The sequence below is a fragment of the Pseudonaja textilis genome, chromosome 2, assembly GCF_049901715.1.
Source record: "Pseudonaja textilis isolate UNSWEBS1 chromosome 2, rPseTex1.2, whole genome shotgun sequence".
In the NCBI taxonomy this organism is placed as follows: Eukaryota; Metazoa; Chordata; class Lepidosauria; order Squamata; family Elapidae; genus Pseudonaja; species Pseudonaja textilis.
Genome location: NC_141991.1, coordinates 52,532,507 through 52,554,647, shown reverse-complemented (window position 1 = coordinate 52,554,647; position 22,141 = coordinate 52,532,507). Strand labels below are relative to the sequence as shown.

Here is a 22,141-nt window from a genome sequence, read left to right as displayed (position 1 = left end):
ATGATGCTGCCTTTAAAAGAAAGTTTGTTGGTAGAAATACACATTTCAACAAAGCCAGGTGGGTTCGGAGCCAAAGCCATGCCATGTTTGCTTTATTACACATTTAAATAATTAATTTTGGCAGAGATTCCTTCCAAAAGTGGGACCCGGCTAATACCATTGAGAAAGGACCTGGTTTGAGTTGTTAAGCTTTGCTGCCATATCAACATTTGCATTGATCCAGCTGCAGAAGAGCAGAGGGGGATGTTGGAGGAACAGTTTAAGCTGCTTCTTCCTGCTGTCACTGTTCTGTTTGAAGCAGGAGAAATTTATCAATATTACAAGGGGAAAAAGGAAATATTCATAAAGGGCAGCCTCCACATTTCCCAGAAAAAAGGCATTAAGTGAGAATTGAATCAGGATACACTAACCACAGAGTTGGAAGGGATGTGAGAAGTCTTCTCTAAACCATTCTGGACAAACAACTAATTAATCCTTTTTAAAAAACCTCCAGTGAAGGGAGCACCAACAACTTATGGAGCCAGCCATTCCACTGATCATTATGTCAGGAAATTTGTCCTTAGTTCTAGATTGCATGTCTCCTTAATAAGCTTCCATCCATTATTTCTTGTCCTTTGGACTCCCTTTTCTTTGTGACACTCAAATATTGGAAGACTGCTATCAAGTCACCTCTAGTGACTTGTCCTTCTATTTGTTAGACTAGACCACAGGTGGCAAACTCATGATGTGACGCTATCATGTGACATATCACAACGTTTTCTCCCTTTGCAGAGCTGGGGTGGGTGTGGTCTGCTTGTGATGCATCTGGCCTGTGGGCCGTCAATTTGAAATCCCTAGACTAGACATACTCATTCCTGCAGCCATTCACCATCCTCCAGCCCCCTAATCATCTTTGTTGCTCCTCTCTGCACTCTTTCTAGAGTCTCAATATCTTTTTTGGATCATCATGACCAAAAGTGAGTAAGGTATTTCAAATGTGGTTCTACTAACAGTATAAAACAGTACTAACACTTTACCTTGATACTATCCCTTTGTTGATGCAACTTAGGACTGTATTGGCTTTTTTGGCAGCTGCAGCAAACTGTTGGGTCATATTGAAGTGGTTATCCCATAGGTCTCCTAGAGCAGTGGTCGCCAACTGGTGGGCCATGGCCCACTAGTGGGCCTCGGGAAGTTTTGGTGGGCCACAGAGAAATGTCACCCCCAGAACACCCCCCCCCCGAGTAATTAATCCCGGTTGTGCAGGAACACAAGGCTGCGCCACCCACATGACCCATGGGAACCCTCCCTGCCCACGCACTCCTTAACCGGCAAACTTGCCAGCTAAGTTGCTATTTTTCCTTTTTCCGACCATCAGCTATTCTGCTGTGCTGGGAGATTTAGATTAAATAGAAAGCAGGAAATTGTTGGATTTCTTGCTTTCTAGCTAATCTTTAGATCTGCTTTTAAGCACAGCCAAACCTCCTTTAGGACTGAAAGTTCTATTATTCAGTGCAGACTCATGGCAAGCAAATTTTATGTGACAGACTGAGTTAGCCAATGGCAGATAGATAGATCACTGAATGATTCTGTGAGCAACTCAATCTGCCTGCCTGAGTTGCCTGATTTGGGGTAAAAGTTGCTCTTTTTTATAAAAAATTCAATATTTATATAAAAGGAGTGTTGTGAGTTAATTTTGTGAGTTTGCTTGCTAGCAAATTTTATGAGTTTGCTTGCAAGCAAATTTTATGAGTTTGCTTGCAAGCAAATTTTATGTGACAGACTTAGCTAGCCGATTTCTTGCTTTCTAGCTAATCTTTAGATGTTCGGCTCTGCTTTAAAGCAGAGTCAAACCTAGGACTGAAGTTTCTATTTGTCAGTGCAGACTCAGGTAGCCAATGGCAGATAGATAGATCTCTGAATGAATTTGTGATTCTGTGAGCAACTCAATTTGCCTGCCTGCTTTGCCTGATTTTGGGTAAAAGTTGCTCTTTTTTATAAAAAATTCAATATTTATATAAATATTTATAATATTTACATACAAGCCATGCCCAGTGAGTTACATGACCACCAAGTGATACCCACAAATTAGGTCACACCCACAGAAACAATTAGTGGGCCCTGGGATTTAAAATTATGAGTTGGGTGGTCCCTGAGGTCCAAAAGGTTGGCGACCCCTGTCCTAGAGACTTTTCACAGTTATTGCTGTTGACCCACATGCCACCTATTCGATACCTGTGCATTTAGTTTTTCTTGCTAAAGTGCAAAACCTTACTTTTTTTAATCACTGAATTGCAAGCGACCTTCGGCTTCCCCAGCAGGAGCTTTTATCACCTAAGGTTCAAGTGTCCCATGATGTTCTTCCCAAATACAGTGACATACATTTAAGGACCTCTCTCTGTTGTTGAAGAGCAGTTTCTGTTCCTAAGGTTCAGATCAAGAACACTTAACAGAGTCACACTTAGCCATAAATTTTTGTGAAGTCATTGTGTACAGTGATGTCAACATATACTTCCTGTTATTGTCCTTATCAGGAAGAAAAAAAGGGTGAAATGAAGTCTAAAAAGCACTACCAGTAGCTGCCTCTACAAAAGAACCCACTGGATTATCTTGCTTTATACATATTTTCAAGAGAATAAGCCACAGACCATATAGTAAACCACAATGACAAGTTCACATCCTCAAAAATGTCAGCATGTTCATGCAACATTCCTCCAAAGCCCTCTATTAAAGGTCCATACTTTTCAAAGAAAGTAACTTCCCAGCAGACCTGATCTTGCCAGTTGAGGCTATCAGGCACTTGCCAATGGTGAAAGTTTCAGAGGAAATCCTACTAAGGAGGCAGTTATAGCGAATATGAAAATAGTGATCCTTTCCACAATGGATGGTCTCTTATTTATCTTTGCAAGCATTAGAGCCCAGATAGCAACTGTCATCTTACTGTTGGGCTCACTTGACAGTATCAAATTAAAAGAAAGGAAGAGGGCAGTGTGAGGACTTTGTGTATCTGTGGTAGATAGGTAGGTAGATAATATATAGATAATAGCTCGATAGACAGACACAAATAGACAGACTGATAGATGAAAGTCAATAGATAGATGATATATATTTTCATCAGAACTATATTGAAATGCTTCTGAAATTTGCTGACTGGCTAAGCTCTTATTTCTTGGACAGTATTGAAACATATTGCATGAAGGACTGGTGTAACTCAATAGTTGGGATGCTGGCAATTAAACAACCATGTGTCAGGCCCATACAATATACGTGAACTGCCAAGCAATCTTGTGCAGCCCGTTGGCATCACTTCAGCAAATTCATTTCCAGTGCCTGGTGTTTTTGCTGCCACCACCATTCCAAAATACATACTGTGATGGCCTTCAAGCCTCACCAACACCTCATTAATCTGCCACCTGCCAAATAGCTGATTGCTATTCTTTGTGGCCAACTATTATTTTTAATTTATCAATCAATGTTCCCGCTTTTTCCACTGTTAGTTGTGCCGACCTGCTCTATAACCACTATTCTTGAGATATACTGTAGTCAAAAATTATCTGAAGGACAGTGTTGATTGTAGAATTGCGTTTGTATTGCCTCTACATTTAAAAAACTTTTATTTCCAGATCCTTATGGGAGTTTTAGTATAGTTCTCTTCCCAATAGATCATCTACTTCAGTTCTCCAATAAAACACAAAAAAACATGAGCTAATGTTTTTTTCTGTTAAAGAACTGTCACGAGATTATGTTTAATTTGGTTTTAAAATTTTAATTTTATACATACACAAATTTTTTCATAACATACAGCCAGGTACATTAAACTCTCATTATAAATAAAAAAGCAAGTATTTTATGCACATGTTACATACAGCCTGAGAAAAACTTTCCCTTGAACCTGCATTCATACTGGACATTTATTGAGAAGAACCTTGTACATATATTTATTTCAACAGGTACATTTCTTTTTTCTTTTGTTTTTATTTTACTTCATTGGTCTTTTCCCCTTCCATTTATACATTAAAAGTAAAATAAAATATAATAATAATATAACAAAAATATATATTATATTTCCAAATATAATGCTTATTGACACACAAAGACTGATACTTCATAATATTAAATAATCCTTGTTATAAAATCCTGGGAATCTGGACAAAAAGACTGCCTTTAATGGAACATATTCCTATTAGATATTTTTAAAAGGAATCTCTCCTGTGAACTCCCTCATTATACACTTTAACATTTTATCTGATTCACTGAGATGGAGACTCTGAAGGGGAAAAAGTTATTTTGCAAATTTCAAAGACTATTACGATATTGATTGGCTGGCTCCTCTGGAATCACGTTTTTTCCTTCAATCTGACACAAAAGACCAATGCAATGTGTGTGCTCACGCACAGTGGAATCACATTTCTTTTTCTTTCTTTTTTTCAGTTTGCAAGGTCATTCACTTGCTATGGGACTTTGAAAGGCTAACATCAGTTTTCCCATTCAAATCCAGAGCACAACAGAGCCCTAATAGATATCTATTCTTTTAGTGCAAAACCATCCTCATTAGAGCAATTGAAAAACTGTTCTCATGTTAGAATTGTCATCTCCTTTAGCATATCCCTTACTAACATTTTTTTTTAAATCTATAGCAGCTGTGCCCAGCATTTCTTTTTTAAACGCAAATGAATATATTGTCATCAAAGTCTTTGAAAGCCACATTGGGTCATCAGGTCAGTCCCTGAGGGCAGCAGTTTTTCTTCTTTCCCTTGAGTCTGTATCCCTAAAACCACTATTAAAAGGTAATTTTTTGAAAAAAAATGATTTATAAAAATGTAAGGTTGCCACAAGAATGTCACATGAATATCACCTGAAATCTGGTAAAATAAAATAAAATAAAATAAAGGAACAGATGGATTTCAAGATACCATGTACAGTACATTGAATTTATGTAGACTGAATGGAAACAAAAAAGAACAGAATTGGTCCAAAAATATTTAAGGCCATCATTGAATTATTTGAATGTTTAAGCTAAACATATAGCAATTTCCACATACATTGCGCAGCTATCTTATTTACTCTGATTTACAAGCAATGTTCAGGCAAGGCCATCATTGGATTATTTGACGTATCGTGACTTTTTCCCCTTCGCTAAACTGAGTGTGGGTCGTAGCCAGCGCGTGATGCGTCTGGCCCACGGGCCACAAGTTTGACATCCCTGATCTAGCAAAGCTACTACCACATATCATTTTGTTTTCTTCAACATAACAAGGAAGTCTGGTTTGCTAGCATCATGGTTTCAAACCACCTGAAAGATATTATTTTTCTTTTTTGAAAACAGTCACTTCTAAGAGTCTTCTACGCCTAAGCCAAATTAGAGATAATAAATGCACAGCATTGAAATGGTGCCTTCAAATAAACTTTATTCAATAAACAAATAGAAATGGCCAGTGCATTAGGGCTATGCGATGCTCCAGATTGAATTGGAAGGAAAATATTGGAGTAATATAAAAACAGTTCTTACCTGTGATTCATTAACGCACAGACACAGCTGCATTCACAAATCACTTCCATTTTCCGTATTCACATTCCTGCACATTCTGAAACAGCTCTTTCAAATCAGATCCAAAGCATTGCACAGTTGATACAACAATGCTTTCTTCCTCTACTGTCCAGAATGCTTTTTATCGCTTAAACTTCTTTTTGCCCTATCTGGGCAGATGAACACATTTTAAATAAAATTTTTTTTCATGTTTTGGTTTCAGCACAAACCACAAGGTTTTACTTTTAAAAATGTTTATAATACACTTTAAAGATGCGAGTTTTTAAATTTTAACTTTTAATTTAACAGCTTCCAACTAGATGCCAGCTTCCTGTTTATTATTTAATTTAAATAATCTTAAAAAATCATAGGGGGCTCTAGGAATATTGCCAGTAGGAGTGATGGCTATAGGCATGTGAATTATTCCTGGAAAAGAGGGAGCTCCCAATCTTTTTGTTATCTAAAAAAAATAGATATTTTCCCTAATCACGCAAAGAAACAATTCTGGACCTCTTCGGTCTAATGTTATTACCTACTAAGAATTTCTCTAAGGGTAATGGAAAATGTTTGGGCAACTGTATAAAGTTTTAGTCTCTCATGTGGGGAATTTTAATCAAATATTTGGAAGCCAGAATAGGAGTTTAATGATGCTAGTTCAGGTTAGAATACAAACTAGCTCTTCCATCATCAAATGTAATTAGGAATATCTTTGTGGTGCAGATGCTATCAGGATCTGATTAAGCAACATCCACTGAAAAAGGATATCAATAGAAATAACACATTAAATAAACTTTAATATCATTTGTATGCACACTGTATATAACTGAACATCAGAATATTCTAGATTCTTTTTTAACCAATAGAGGAGAATACTTGTAGCTGATAAGTATTCTGAGGAGAATACTTGTAGTTGATATGAATGTTCTCTGAGCTTGTTTTCTTGGAAGACATTTCATAATGCTAGACTTTCTGTTACGTTATCTAGTTTGGGTAATGAAATGTCTGCAAGCAAACAACTCAGAAACACCCTCATGGGATTTTCTTTCTCTTTAGAGAACTGGACTATAACTTTTTAAAATATTGGCTAAAGAGAGGGGGAAAAACATTTTTTTTCTTTTCAAAAGCTGCTTAAATGATGGTATGTAATGTTAGGGTTTCTTTTTATAGAGTTGGTCATATAACTGGCCTCAAAAATACTTTTATGCTGACTGACTCAAAGCCTCTTATGGTCTTTTTGCATAAAAATGAAAAAAAAAACCAATAACTTGGACTTATAGTGTTATTGATAGAAAAGATTACAGAAAGAATAATAATAATGTGATGTAACTTTAGAGAGGTTAAAATACATTTGTACTCATAACTGTATGAATAATACTGGAAGTTGCTACCTTATATATTTTTTCTTTCTTTTTTATTTTTCTTCATTTTTTTTCTTAGATATTTGTTTTTCTTTGATTTCTATATTTTCTTCATTTTTTAAATTAATTTGCATTTGATATTACCTTCTGTTTTAAAAGTTTTAATAAAAATTACATATAAAAATACTTTTAAATTTGAGTGGAGGAATAGCTTAAACTTCAAAGCTGAATTTCACTTTGAGATTTGATGCCACAAAAGGTTCCATAAATCTTCAGGTGTACAATTTATACTACAATCAACTTTGAAACCAAAACAAGCTGTATTTCTTTTCTACATCAATCCCTTATTTTAAATTGGCCAGAGATCATTATTCTCTACACCAGAAATAAAGTATTCTGAAATAGATGAGCCCCTTTAAAATTGATCAGGTCCGACTGAGCAGTGCTACAGCATTCTTTGTCCTGTTATGCAGAAAATAAGTAGTCGACACTTCAGTTTTTAAGAATCCTGCACATGAGTGCAAAGTTAGTCATGTGTCTCTGCAGTGCTCTCTCTCCATCCTGTGGTGACTCAAAGAAATACATGATGAGGTTTCTGGCAGGTACAAACCTTTTAGCTACGAAGGTGGGAAGAAAAGTTATTTTAAGGGCTGAACAATTCACCCAGAATTTCCCTAACAAGAGGCAGATGCATCTTCAATCACCACAACAGTACCCCCTGCTCTCTGCTTGCATCACTTTATTTTCTCTTCAGAAAGTGCCCCTAAATTGATGAAAAGCCAAATTACATGGTTAAACCTATTGTTTTGGCAGGGAAACACAATCCATTTGGAGTCCGAGAAAGAGTAGTATCAGTCCTCTGCTCTTTGGCTATGGCTGTCCAGTGAATGTATGCATTCACTGGCGTTTTTAATTAAACTGTCATTTGCAATGGTATTTTAAATCTCCCCAGCTAGGTGGTTGATCTCAACATGCACAACAGATTAGATAGAACTGGATAGTTCTTTGATGTCAGATTAGCAAGACATTCCAGGATTGTTACTGGACTGAAAAATTTACAAATTATCCTGGAAGAAAACATCAATAAAAAATATCTGTGTTGTTCTCAAGGAAAAAAAAAGTGTTCATAAAGTTGAATTCAGCTCGAGGACTTTACTTATATTTTCCTTAAAACAAGCCAACTTTAAGCTGTGACCACTACAATAACATGTGGGCAACTGAAAATATGAAACTAAGAGCTTCTGAGTCACTTCACATCGCCATGCCATAAAAGGAGAGGTGTATGGGACCGCAACATTTGGATATATAGTAAGTGATAATTCAACATTTCATCTGAACCAGGCCTCTGCTCGATCACCAAAACTATGAAAAGTCTTTTGGTCATATAAAGACTAAAGCTGTGTTTAGGCGTGAATATTTTGCATACTATTGCTTTTCAATGTTGCTGATGTTGCTTGAAAAACTGCAACGCAGTTCCTCCTCAATTCATTTCCAGTGAATGGCTACTGGAAAGAAGTTCACTGTAAAAACACTTTCCTTCAATGTGGCGGACTAGAGTGGAATATATTCCACTGCTATCTGCTACTCCTGTTCATTCCAACCCTCTTTTTTGCCCTTCTTTACTTCTCCAGAGAAACTAGCAATTATGATCAGGCACGTTAAGTGTTTTATACAATTGTGTAGCACCTTTTCTTTCTTTAAAAAAGTGGATTTGGGGAATTTTAAAATACTTAAAGTAAGTCAGGACCTTCCACCCAACCCCCTCCCAAAGAGTTGTCATGCTTTAAACAACATAATTTCATTGATAACCACAGAAGATTAACTTAAACAATGATTTGGAAAATATCCCTTACAAAGTTGAAGGATGGCCACTTCTACAGTATATACACCTAAGATAAGATCCTATCTATTCAGAGTATCAAAGATGGAAATTAGGCAAATGTGAAACTGTGGCATTAATTTTAAGTGTATAATGTACTGATATTCTGAATTCCAATATAAGGGGAAAAAAAGATGTACATACAAATCCAAGGTGCATTCTCACAGCTGATAAATTCATGGAAATAAGGAGAGGAAGAGCAAAGCTCATTATCACTAAGTGTTGCACTCCCTGCTTTTAAAGACATGTAGTCTCCTCTATTACACCACACCTTTGAAGCTTTGTGTGCTTAACTTTTTCCAGCTACACAGACGACCCTTGTTAAGAGAGGTGAAAAAAGATAAGGCAGAAGGGCTAAAGGATGATGACACAGTCTAGATGCTCCATGAAATTGCTATGCAGAATGTGCGTGTAAAATGAGCTTCTGAGAAATGAAAATTTTCATGGAACAGAACTCTTCAAATGTGTGAGGCAGTTTATGGTCCTCAAAAGTGCATGACATTATAAAGGCTAAATTCTTGGCCACAAGCTTATGTTTCTGTCTGGAACATAACACGAAATCTTATAGAGTTGAACTAAAAAGCAAATGCTTATTTTTGCCTATGTTATTCATATCAGTGAACTCCTGGAGTCTATTAAAAACAAAGAAGGCAGCATTCTTTTAACATTTAAAAATAAAACCATACACTCCATCTTTCATTAAGGCTTTCGGTTCATTTGCACCTAGCATTTGCTTATAATTGCTTATACATTATTTCAAACATTATTTCTTGTCTAATAGAATTACTTTTGCTATTTACAGAGAGAATCCCCAACAATTGATAATGGATTAGCTGATATACAAAACTTGATGGGTTCTATCATCAACACTCAAGGTTGTCACTTATAATAGGTGGAAAACTTTCATTTGTTCTCAATGAAGCAGAACACTGAGAACAACTTTCATTATCCTCTTAATAATGAGACACACCAAGACTCCATCATTCAGTACTAGCCTAAGAAGGAACTTTCAGCTCATCTTGAAACAGAAAATGGCAGAATGCAATATATATATACATGACTTGACTCTCAAGACTTTGCAATGAATTAGAGCATGTTAAAATGCTTACTTGCATTAAAATATATTTGCTCAAGGTGATAAATAATTTTTAAAAATAAGCTTTGTACAAAAAAAAAAACCCTGCTCCACAAGTAAAAGGCAAATACAAGTGATCTTCTGAAAGCCCTTTGAAGCAGCAAAGACTGCTAAAGCAACTGAGTTATTTCTTTGGTATAAGAAAAGGTAATTGCTTGCAAAGTATCCATGCTTGAAAAGTATCCATGCTATTGGCAGGGAAATCTGATGCTGCCCTGTTTATTCTTACTGTCTTCCTGATGAATCTTCCATGTATAACATACAGATGTTGCTAACATGTCTTCCTATGATAATTGGGGAAAATCCCAGCACCTTCTTGGCTTTTTCCAGAATTCTGGACTCTAAAATGAAATGATAATATGGAATGAGATGGAAATGTGGAGGGGAAAGTGAATCAAGTGTGTAAGCATACTGGATTTTTCCTTCAACAAATATTTCACAAAAATATCTTGCTAAAGTTTTACTCAGGGAGAATCAATTATAAATATAATGAAAATTGGCTTCTACTGAAGGATATTTAAGCCAATTCTGAGTGATGGAGTGTTTCATCTTAAACAGACCTGTAAATAAAGATATGACTTTAACAATTCTGTCTAAAGATATGTAAGACACTCTCATATGCTCTGTACTTATCCCAATAAACTTATCTTTCCAATTTTGAAGAGAAAAACCTTTCGATTTTACCAAAACTGAGAAGAAAGGTAATTCCCAAGAGTGCTAATGTCTACAATATATACTAACTTAACAACTGAATTGCAAGTTATCAAAATTAAAACTCTGAATTTTGATGACAACGGAATGTCAATATAAAATATGGGAAAGTGAATGAGAGAAATCAACCTATGAGAAAAGCAGACAGAGTTTAAGAAAATGATGGGTTTTACTGGGACTAGTTTTGCGCTATAATTGCATGCATGCCCGTCTTTGCTTAGCTGACACCCACCAAGGTTAGAGTTCTGCTAAAGTGTGTCTGACAGAAAGCTAAATAAAAAGCTAAAGAAGCTAAATAGAGCCCCCCCCCCCTTTAAACTGGCTCAAGTCTTGGGAAAAATATCAAACTTTTATTACCTGGATTGCAGCAATACATGAAGAATGCTAACCCTGCAGCAATACTGAAGCAGGCAAAAAAGAATGTAGGACCTAGAAAAGGAAAGAAACAAAAGTAGCAGCTACTTGGTTTTCTCCTTCACATTTCATAATATATCACCATTTTTCATAATGCACTTAGAATCATGGATGCCTTTATTCCTTGTAACAATTTTTTTTGTTAATCACCAGCCTTTTAAAAAGCTTACAAAAAGAAAATCCCTGAAGGGATTTAAATTCTATATTAATAAAATAAGTTTGGCTTTTTTTTCAAATTAAATAATAATGTGTCTTATTGTAAAATAATGTAAAATAATTTCTGTACTATCTAATAGAGGTGATGTGATTATAGATGACTTTTCTGCAATGACTGTACTTATGAATCTTCATGTTTCCTATTGGCTATCCATGTTCACCTTCCCAGCCATAGAGCTGAATAAGATATGGGGTGATGTGATAGGACTAATGATGACTATCTCATCCCACAATATCCCTGCCAACTGGACGCTTTTCCCATCTATACATGTTAAGTGTAAAAATAATGCCAAGGGTTACGCAACCAAACACAATTGGTAAATTGGTTTAAATATGCAAAAAAATATTTATTTTTCAGTGCTTCAGAAATTTAGAAGCTTGCATTACCAGAGCTGCTCTGAAAGCAGGTTCAGTTAAATTTGCTTATAGGAATGAAAGCAAATATACATATCCCAGGGTAACATTGCAGGATCGGTTACCAGGACCAGAGGTTTAGTCTTCCTAGGTTTTGGACTCATACTGAAGCCCATCTTCAGGGAAAGTCCTGGTCCCAGTGACTGACCCAGATTGGATCCTTGTTTACAGGACCCTAAAGCCAAAGCTCCATTTCTTTTCCTCACCCAATTTATGCCCACCTAGTGAAGGCTACAAATGTTGAATCTTTCTCGGACTAGATGTTGTCGACCAGTTCACATTTTACTTAACTACAAATGAGCTGGGCCTCAACCATTTGGGAGATGAGTATCACCCAAAAATAATGGAGCCTTTAGGTCCAGGTCAATGGGTACAGACATAATGGTAGTATTGAATGTCTTTTTAAAAAGACAAGAGAGAGAGAGACACACAGAGAGACAGAGAGAGACACACTCACACACACACAGAGAAAACCTGACATACTTTGGGGAAAGAAAAGGAGCCAGGTGTGCATTTTTTATATTATAATAGGCTCCTTAACAATACGCTGGGTTTGGTACAGCATTAACAACCTCTACCTGCTGAGTTGCTTCCCTGCCTTCTGGCTTCAAAGGAAGAACGGAAAAAAAGAGAAGAGGAGTCAGGGGCCAGGGGGCAGCTAAAGGCAGTGTTCCTTTTGAAAATTATATGCAGAGATATCATAAGAGGAAGTAAGGCACATATTTGAACACTCGGGAACCTGCCAGGAAACCCAGCCAGCAGGTAACTTTAAGTTTAAATCAAAGTGTCATTGTTTAAAATATTGAGTAGTGCCCCACAGTCCCTTACCTATAAACCCCTATACAATCTTCAAAAATGAGAGCCAAAATTATGTGGCAAGAATACATGTTGAAGCTGAACCCCGCTGCTTATTATTGCGGAGATCATAGGCACGATTCCTTGGGATGCTCTACTGGGAAAAGCATACTGAAATTTTTTGCTAAATACCTTATGTGAGGCAGGCACAGCTAAACTGCATTCTTACGTGATCCCTTCCCAATCCTTAGAAGATGCAGAATTTTAAGACAGCAAATACATTAAGCTGATTGGCAGATACAGCCCAGTTCCAATTACTACTAACCCCCTTTTGGATTTTACATATATAACCTTAATCTTTACACACTGATGCATATGCTTGCATCATTAGTATTTTTTAAGATTAATGTCATCAAAATTAATCACATTAACGTAGTACTTTTGTTAACCTTATTATTCATATGCAGCCAACAACATTTTACACATGTTATTTACCCCTGTCATTTAGAATATATTTCTCCTTCTCAGGGTTTATCCCTGTGGGATCTGAGGTTTCTAGAAATAAAAGCAACACACTGAGTTAGTGCTATACATAGTCCAACAAATTTCGGAAACAAATAATAAAAAAATGAAATTAATTTTCAAAGTAATATAATCAAGACAATGTGGCCTCTAACCTCATGTGAACATTATCTTCTATATTTAGCCTATCTCGTACTCGTGTTTTGCTGATTTGCTGCTGCATATAAAGAGAAGGTTCTGTCATAAAGGGAGTCTGATATAAATGACATTAGGTGTTTCAGTGCTCAATTGGTGTTGAAGGCATGTTTTTCCCCACTTCTTCCTCCTTCCTCACCCGGCTTGAAAAGCCTTGTTCCTACGTTATATTTTTAAAAAGTCATTTCACAGCAAGGCAAACTTAAACTAGGAATATGTTTTCCTTTCCTCTCAAAAAGGTTTAATTGTGGAAGATATTTTCAATTATAGATATTGCTTTCTGTAATCACTTATTTCTCTCTGATATTTATATCAAATTTTTTTTATCCCCAACTGCACCAGCAGAAATATGCCAAGCTGGACAACCATCAATAGCTGGAAGGTAAAAGCCACTCTCAACCTGTTTTCTAGATGTGTTGTGATTTACTTCTCCCTCCCCAAAACTAATTACAGGAAGTCCTTGACTTATGACCAACTGGATGTTTAATGACAGTTTGAAGTTACAATGGACTTGAAAAATTTACTTACAATCCATTCTTGAAATTATGACTGCTGTACTTGGTTGGAATAGTCACATTACATTTTTGTGACATCTTTTGCCATTTTCTAGCAAAAAAACTCCACCCACTGAATAAAATGGACTCATTTTATGACTGTGTGGTTCTTTTAACAACCATGATCATGGTGACTTGCTTAACTACCATAAAAACAGTCCTAAAACGGAGTCCAGTCACCTGGTGCCTTGACTGACAATCACCACAACTTAAGACCAAAATTCCAGTCCCAATTGTTTTTTAAGTCAATAATTACCTGTAAGACCTCTAGGTGTTGGCAAATCTGAGTTACTATTATGTTCAATCACTATTAGCAGCTGCTAGAAGAATTTTAATTCTACTTTCCAAAATCTTCCACATCTTGCCATGGGTATTTACACTCTGGAACACATGCATCAAATTCTTGAAGCAGTATAACAAGAAAATCCCTCTGACAATTTAGACTAAATCTGGATATTTCACAATATCTAATATTAGCTACCAATTTCTCATAATATTGGTTTGCATATAGCTGCAACTTGCATTGGTGCAATTCCCAGACAAAGTGCCCTTCCTCCCTCACAGACCAAGCTCAGTGCTGTTTCTACCAGATGGTATTCAAAATCGATGTTTGAACTCTAAGAATGGGTCTCAAACACCAGCATTTACAGTAGGGAAAAGCTCCAGTTGACAGAAGTGGTAGAAAGCCTATGCTTCTGGTCTCTTTTCTGATGCACATTGCAAACCCACAGGACTTGTACAATTGACAGCAAGGCCTCAGGGTATCATTATACACAGCTGCAACGTAACATGTAATTTGCACTGGAAATCCATGCAGCTGCCTAGCTCTTCATTGTAAAAAAAAAAAAAGGAGAAGCTCAAGTCTAAAATCGTAAGACAAAAATAAATGTGGTTGACTGATCCCCTTACTTTGCTCTTGGAATACATTGAACTAAAGCTGCCAAAAGAACTGATTAACTTTTGCGCTTTCACAAAGGCTAAAGAGCAGACACTTTTCTTGCCTTCTTAACAATGAAATAAGTCTGGAAAGCTTTTGAAAATATACCCCCTTATATCTGGCTCTTCCAGGTAGAAGCAATATGCCCCATTGCCTGTCCATTGCATAATAAAATAATGATGTATTGATTGAAAGCTACAAATCACTTGATACCAGACAATCTACATTTCTAATAAAGGTCTTTAAAATGAAGCATGTTCCTAATTCCCATCATTGCTGTGACACAAATAATGGCAATTGACTATTTTATTGTTATCACTATATAAGCTAATAGAGATTTTTGCACACAATACTACTGTATAATGTTATGCATTGCCTTCCTAGGAGTAAATTGTATAGAGTTAAATGGGACAGGTTACAATTTACTGTTCAGATTATACTTAGTTCCACAGCTGTATTTGTAATCTGTTGCCTATAAAACTCAGCTGAGTTCTTGCCTTGCTTCTCTCAGAGTAGTTGATGGTCTCAGTTCCATGATACAAATAGAATTACTAAACCTGTTCATCAAAACATTCAATCATATTGCAAACAGATCAGAGGTGCTCTTTTACTAGTCTATTTCATGTGTTCATGTGCTTGCTGCAAAAAGAACTATTTAAGATAACATAAATCAATCACTGAAGTCCTTTGTTCTATCATTTCTATGGTAGTTCTGAGAAATCAGGTATCACAGTTCTTGATATTATTTTAGCTAGGAGAGCAATCCTAACAATCAAGTCTAGACAACTAATGCACAAAATTATAAAGAAAAGTCAATGGTGTCTAGGGGAGGCAAGGATGAAATGTGTTTGCCTTGCAAACGCTAAAGACATGTATGTATGTCATGTAATCATACAAGTGCAAAAGAGCAGAGTTATGTCATGTCACAATGCAAGCTTCATTACTTTGCTATTATTATGGATAGGAGCAGACAACCACAATGACACATCTGGTTCTCGTTGAAGCTTTTCCTGTCCATTGTACAAATAGTTTACTATGAACCGAGAAACCTGACAAATGATGAAAAATAATCCTGGCTCAGAGCTTAAGTCAGCACGTTAACCACAGTCAAACTAAGCAATATTATTCTGATTCCAGGTTGTTATAAGGAAAACACAGAAATATCATTTGAAAGGAACATAATTTGATAACGGAAGAAATTTTCCTTTGTTACAATCCAGAAAAAGTCATCAGGAACTGTAGTTCTTGACATTGTTTTAGATAAGTTGGTATGTCAGAAAAAAGGACTAAAATTTGTAGTCTTTCAGTTTCTACCAGGTATCTTTAACCACTATACTAAATTGATTCTCACCAAAGAACTACAAGCACAAAAATGGAAGAGTTTGGATGTTTAGTAAAATAGAATGGACATAGGTATAAACTAATTCATAATCAATTATGGGATGAATTGCAAAAAGAATTTAAATAGAGGAAACAAAGTTTAAGTTTGATCTTGAGTCTTTTCTAGATAATCTGCACCTATTCTAGATATAGCTTCACAGCCAAATACACATTTGGCACCATCCCTTATCTTGATTAAGTTAAATCTGAATCCAGTCTCTCTATATGTTAGCCTATGTTATAGCCATACTGCAGAAGCAATTATTTCAACTTATGTAGCTCTTGTGAAATAAAGGTCATAATTTTGGAATTTCTCTTAACAGAATGCATAAAATTCACCCTTAAAATGACCTTAACCTTCTAGGCTAGGGGTGTCAAACTCAAGGCCCAGGGGCCAAATCTGGTCCATGGGGTGCTTAGATCTGGCCCCTAGGGCTGCCCTGGAAGCAGTGAAGGACCTAGCCTGCGATGCCTCTGCTAATGAAAACTGAGCTCATGCAGGCTGCATATGACCCTCCTGAGCTACATTTTCACTGGCAGAGGGTTTCAGGAGGCTGTCCCAGCTGAAAACGGAGCTCACAAGGGCTGCATATGGCCCCACCCAGCTCTGTTTTCCTTGGCTGAGGATGGCAAGAGGCCATCGCAGCTGAAAACGGAGCTCGGGAGCTTGTTTTCACTGGCAGAGTGCTTGGGCCACCACAAGCACCCCCAACACGAGTAATTTTATGCTGGCCACGCCCACATTGCCGCCCTGACAGGTCAAACACAATTCTGATGCGGCCCTCAATGAAATCAAGCTTGACACCCCTGTTCTAGGCCAAGATACAGCTTTGCAAACATAGATGATTACTGTCTAATCAAAGCACAATGGAGCCTTGTAGCCTTTAACTTCTCTGTCCAGAAGCAATATCACTTTCCCGTGTTTTACAAGCAGCTTGAGCACTCAATATTATGCAGAAGTATATATTTAAATATATATTTAGGTACTGTCAGGGAGACCTAGTGATTGTAAACAGATATCAAATTTAATAACCAAAAAAAAAAAACCTCAAATAGGAATTGAGAACAAACATCATTAATTGTCAGAGCATTTGGGCAGCTCCGAGTATTTATAAGAAACAGAACAGTAGAAGTTTCACTTAAGTTTCTGAAAAGAGACAAATCAGAACATAAGAATTTGGAAGAATTAAAACACAATGATTGAAGAAATCTAGTAGCATCCAACTTACTTAGAACTTTCCTGCTTGGCAAGTTGTTATAGAGATGTTCAGCATTGATCTGTAAAGCTCGGTAAAATTCTTGACAGGGTTTGTCCCCTTTCTTTTTCAAGTGAGCTATAAGGTTTGATAGCCGACTATGAAGAGGAGCTTTGGGATTCCGAAACTGTAAAGAAAAAATACTATTTAGATTGCAAGAACTAGAATTTAGCACCACAACTACTGTACAATGTTAAGACAGTTCCCCATCTCATTTCCACAGCATTTGAAAGAGTACAACACTATGTTTGTAGCTTGTTCAAACTTATCAGTATAATATGTGAGTCAACATAACCTGTTGATGTTGCTTCTCTAACAGGATGGGAATAAAACATTTTCTATGAGATGAAATATTCATCTCCGGGCAGAAATACTTATCCTTTAAATAAATAAATAAATAAGGAACTAATATGCTATACACTCAAGACTTCTGCTATGGTGTTAGGAATGTACAATGGTATAGATAGCCCTTGTTATGCATAATTATATGAACTGTAGCTTTGTGTATTTGCAATTGGTGATTAGAGATCTTTCTCATAGCTACAGTTCTGGCTGTGTTTTTTGTTACTTAACACACATGCAAAATAGCAGAGGAACATGTCTAAAGTATATTTTCTCAATCACCAGTTAAATCAGTAGCTCTGAAGGTCACTTACCATGAGGAAACTACATAGACCTTTGTGATTGGGCTTACCCAATGATATCCAATGATATGGGTTGAATAAGCAAGAGCACAGAGAAATGGCCATTATGGAAAGTAGAGTTTATGGGAACAAGAGGCCAATCATTGATTCCAGAACTTGATGCCAATTCTCATGGACTCAAAGGCTTATTTTTCAGTTCCAGGGAGTAGTTGGATTCTGTATTTTCAAAATTACTGGATTGCCTGTTTATTTATTTATGAGTTACATCTTAAAGGGCAAATTCAAATCATCATACCACACTTGATATAGCCCAACTTAATTATCTATATAAGTCTATAAGCCTATATTCACATTTTGATACTTCTGGATTGAATTGAAAAGCCATAACCTATGCATCAGTTGGAAGCATTCAGGCTTGGAAGTTCATCGGCATGTAAATCAGCTCATTTCTATTTTACACAATAATGCAATTGTAATTTCCTTTTCTGGAGAAGAGGTATGTGTGCAGGTGCAAACAAGAGACAATTACACTGTGAGTGCACTATGGGAGATGTTTCAGATTGGATGTTCTATTGCAAACAGAGGGCAATCCCACTCTACATGAATATTAACAAACACATCTCCTGCAGCGACAGAATAAAAATCTAAATAGCGTGGGCATATGTTCATACCATTTGGAGATTGGATGCCATTTAGATAAGTGCTATCTGATTAAAAGAGCTTTACTTGAAGAAGCTATGCAACAACCTATGAATAAAAAATACTGTTTTACCTTCCATATGTTTTCCTGATATGTCATTGAATATTACCATTTTTTGGCTTGTGAGTAAAAATGATAGCAGCTCTCACATGTTCTTCTAAAACCATGATGGCAAACCTATGGCACGTGTGCCACAGGTGCAATGCAGAGCCATTTGTGTGGGCACATGAGCCCCAACCAAACTTACATGCACTGTGCATGCGCGCGTCTCCCAGCTGATTTTCTGCTGGTTTGAGGCCGTTTTCGCACTCCCGGAAACTCGAAAGAAGCCTCTGCAGCCTCAGGAGGCTGAAAAATGGGCCTTCTGGAAATACCGGAAGTGTCTATTTTCAGCCTCTGGAGGGCCTCTGGAGCCTGGGGGAGGTAGTTTTCGCCCTCCCGGAAGTTCAAGGGAAGGCTTGGGAGTCTCAGGAGCCTGAAAACAGGCCCGTTTCAGCCCTTCCGGTATTTCTGGAGGTCCTTTTTTTGGCCTCCGTAGATTGCAGAGGCTTTTCTTGAGCCTCCAGGAGGGCAAAAACGGCCTCAAACCAGCCGAAAATCAGCTGGGAGGTGCGTGCATGTGCAGTGCAGGTAAGGGGGTGGGGGTGTTGCACACGCATGCGTAGAGGGGTGGAGCGCATTGCATTGTGGGTGCCAGTGTGCGCACTTTTGGCAGACAAAAAGGTTCGCCTTCACTGTTCTAAAAGAAATGTGTAATGCAATATAGAGATCCCTCCAAGCTTCTCTTTTAGATGTTTATCAAAGCCAGAGAAGGACTAATCTTGCTCAAGCAGCATAACAGGTCTTGGGGGAATCCTAGATTCCTGAATAAACAAGGGTTCTTGTACCATCCTTGCCTTAGCAGAGGAAGGAAGGAGTGAGATTTCCCCCATTCTGTATATATGCAAGAAACTACTTAATTCTTTGTAACAGGGATCAGACATGCTGTTCTTCTGTTCAGATCTACAGTACCTTGCATATTTTCTGGTGACAGCACTCTGGAACCTTGGTTCAAGGATCCATTTTGTTCCATTCAAAATGGAGGAACAGTTAGTGAAGACGATGAAACTCAGATGACTTCTCTAATCAGAATAAAGATAATATCTACTTTTATTGCTGACTGAAAATCCCTCATGGACTTTTTGTCTAATACAGAAAAAATAAACTTATGTATGGTTTTGAAGATTAGACAGGGCAGATTATAGAAAGTAGAATGTCACTGTGTAACTTTAGAGAAGTGTATAATTGTAAATGTATAATTGTACTTATAACAGCTGTAAAGAAGCCACTTCTTTTTATCCTTTTCTTTTTTTTTTCTTTCTCCCTGGCACTTTTAGCCTTTTCATTGATTTTTTTTCTTCCTTATTTATATAGTTTGCATTAGTTTTGCCTTTGTCTTTAAAACTTTTAATGCAATTATTTAAAAAAAAATGTTGTTCAGGACAAGTTTCAGAGTCAAGGACTTGGGAGCATTGGTGGGGGGATGCAGAGAATCAAAGTCTCATGTATCAAAGTGCCTCGTTCACTAAGCGAAGAGAGGCAGCAGAAATGAAATAATATTCTAGCCCACATGCAAAACCATGGGCTGAGGTATTCTCATAGCATCTATGCTATTTAAAAGAAAGAAAGAAATCCTGCAGCTGTGACTTAAACAGCTGACTATTCTTCTAATCAATTATGCAAACACCACATACACCTGAATCCATGATTCAGATATGAATGGAAATTATCCATTAACAGTGTATATATTAAGAATATTTATTTCTGTTCTTGGAATCACCTTCATGATTAGTATCAGACTGATGTCTGGTTTAGAGATCTGATTAGTATCAGACTTATGGCTGATGTAGAGATTCCTGAAATTCGGTACACTGCTATTTAACAGACTTGAATGGAATTGAGCTACATAAATGAGAAAGAATGGGAGTTGGATATTTAAGATTCTATGCTGTGGCTTTATTAGTTACATAGGACCAAGTCTCAGCTTTCAAAATCTCCATCTGTAAAATCAATGTCTTCTACATGTATATGCACTGTTCAGTTTTTTTTAATCATATATTACAAATGTGGTATGAGAACCACATTCGTACACTGGAAGGTTTTCATTTTGGTTTCTTATTCTTGGACTGTCAGAAAGTATTGCTTTCTGGACCTTATCCTTTCTCAGTCACATCTAGATATTATAGCTTTAGAATTCAAAAAAAAAAAGATTTCAAGAATGCAACTCTAACTGCATAAAATGAGCACAGAAAAATTAATATGTATCTGGAGATGCCATTTGCTCTTGATTACCTTTTCAGCTTCTTTAATGGTGAGAATTTGGGGATAAACTCGATTTAGCTGAAGAATGATTTTATCAACCAGCTGTTCACTCAGTCTGCCATTGCTGGTCAGAAAAGCCGTGTCCTGTTGCAAACGATCACAATAAGTCTGATCTATAACAGAAACAACAACAAAACAACAACAGATAATTTCTCTTAAGCATGGCTGAAATGGAAATGATACATACTTCATTCTGACCATGTCCTCACATGGCTAATAAATTTCAGAGATACCTTGAAAGTATTTTACATGCTGTAAGGAGCTATATCCCTTCTTAGACATGTGCAACATTTAAAGGGGCAGGCCTTGGACTGCAATGCTACAGATGCCATCTTGCCTGGTTTGACCTCTCCTGGAGGCTCCACTTAAGCTACTTACGCCATTCAAACTTAAGACTGATCCTTTGCCAGAGTAGGTTGTGCATATGAGCCACTCTAGTAATATAATTGCTACTCAATTCTTCATAGGATAAGCGATACTGTGCTATCTCTGTTGTGTTTGTATTACATTAAGACCATATAGAATACTTCATAGAATTCTTTATTGGCCAAGTGTGATTGGACACACGAGGAATTTGTCTTGGTGCAAATACTCTCAATGTACATAAAATAGGCGTTGGTAGAAGTTACCGTGAACTCCCTTTCTATCTATGCTGCGAGAAAGCCCAGGATGGGTTGACTCCTTCCTATGATGTCATTTAGCTGAGTCTGTACTAAGATATAAAAGCCAGCCCCCGGGAGAGACCCCAGCTTTGGCGAAGATACCTGACAGACTGAAAGGTGTCTCTGAAAGCCCAAAATAAATACAGAAATATGTCTTACCCTCTCCAGACGAATCAAGGGAGGTGCTGGGCTCTCTTGCAGCATAGATAGAAAGGGCGTTCATGGTAACTTCTACCAATGCCCATTCTCCTCCATGCTGCATTGAAAGCCGAGGATGGGACATACCAAAGCTTGCATGTCCATGGGTGGGTCCTCGTCTGGCTCATCACACCAACTGTGGAACCACTCATTGAAGCACCTGTCTGCCGAAGGCTGCAGTCGCCAAGGCAAAAGCATCCAGATGGTAGTGTCTGATGAAAGGAGACGGAGATGGCACGACAGATCTCCTCCAAGGGTGCTTGGTCGCCCAGGCAGCAGAAGTGGCCGTGCTTCTGGTAGAGTG

General features: G+C 37.2%; 1 protein-coding gene across 7 annotated transcripts in view; it reads right to left on the bottom strand.

Moving 5' to 3' along the window:
- Window positions 1-4,386: 4,386 nt before the first annotated feature.
- The window catches only part of CARD19 (caspase recruitment domain family member 19), a 42,645-nt gene continuing 24,890 nt past the window's right edge, over window positions 4,387-22,141 (bottom strand). For 4 of the 7 annotated variants that reach the window (XM_026723976.2, XM_026723992.2, XM_026723984.2 and 1 more), the window contains 5 exons: window positions 20,948-21,090; window positions 17,246-17,399; window positions 12,924-12,983; window positions 10,947-11,018; window positions 4,387-10,219 (listed from right to left, as the gene is read on the bottom strand). In XM_026723976.2, coding sequence (XP_026579761.1) covers window positions 10,104-10,219; window positions 10,947-11,018; window positions 12,924-12,983; window positions 17,246-17,399; window positions 20,948-21,090 — 545 coding nt within the window. In that variant the 3' untranslated portion in view covers window positions 4,387-10,103. The remainder of the gene's footprint in view (window positions 10,220-10,946; window positions 11,019-12,923; window positions 12,984-17,245; window positions 17,400-20,947; window positions 21,091-22,141) is intronic. The other 3 variants (XM_087923885.1, XM_087923886.1, XM_026724000.2) reach the window with 1 other exon arrangement.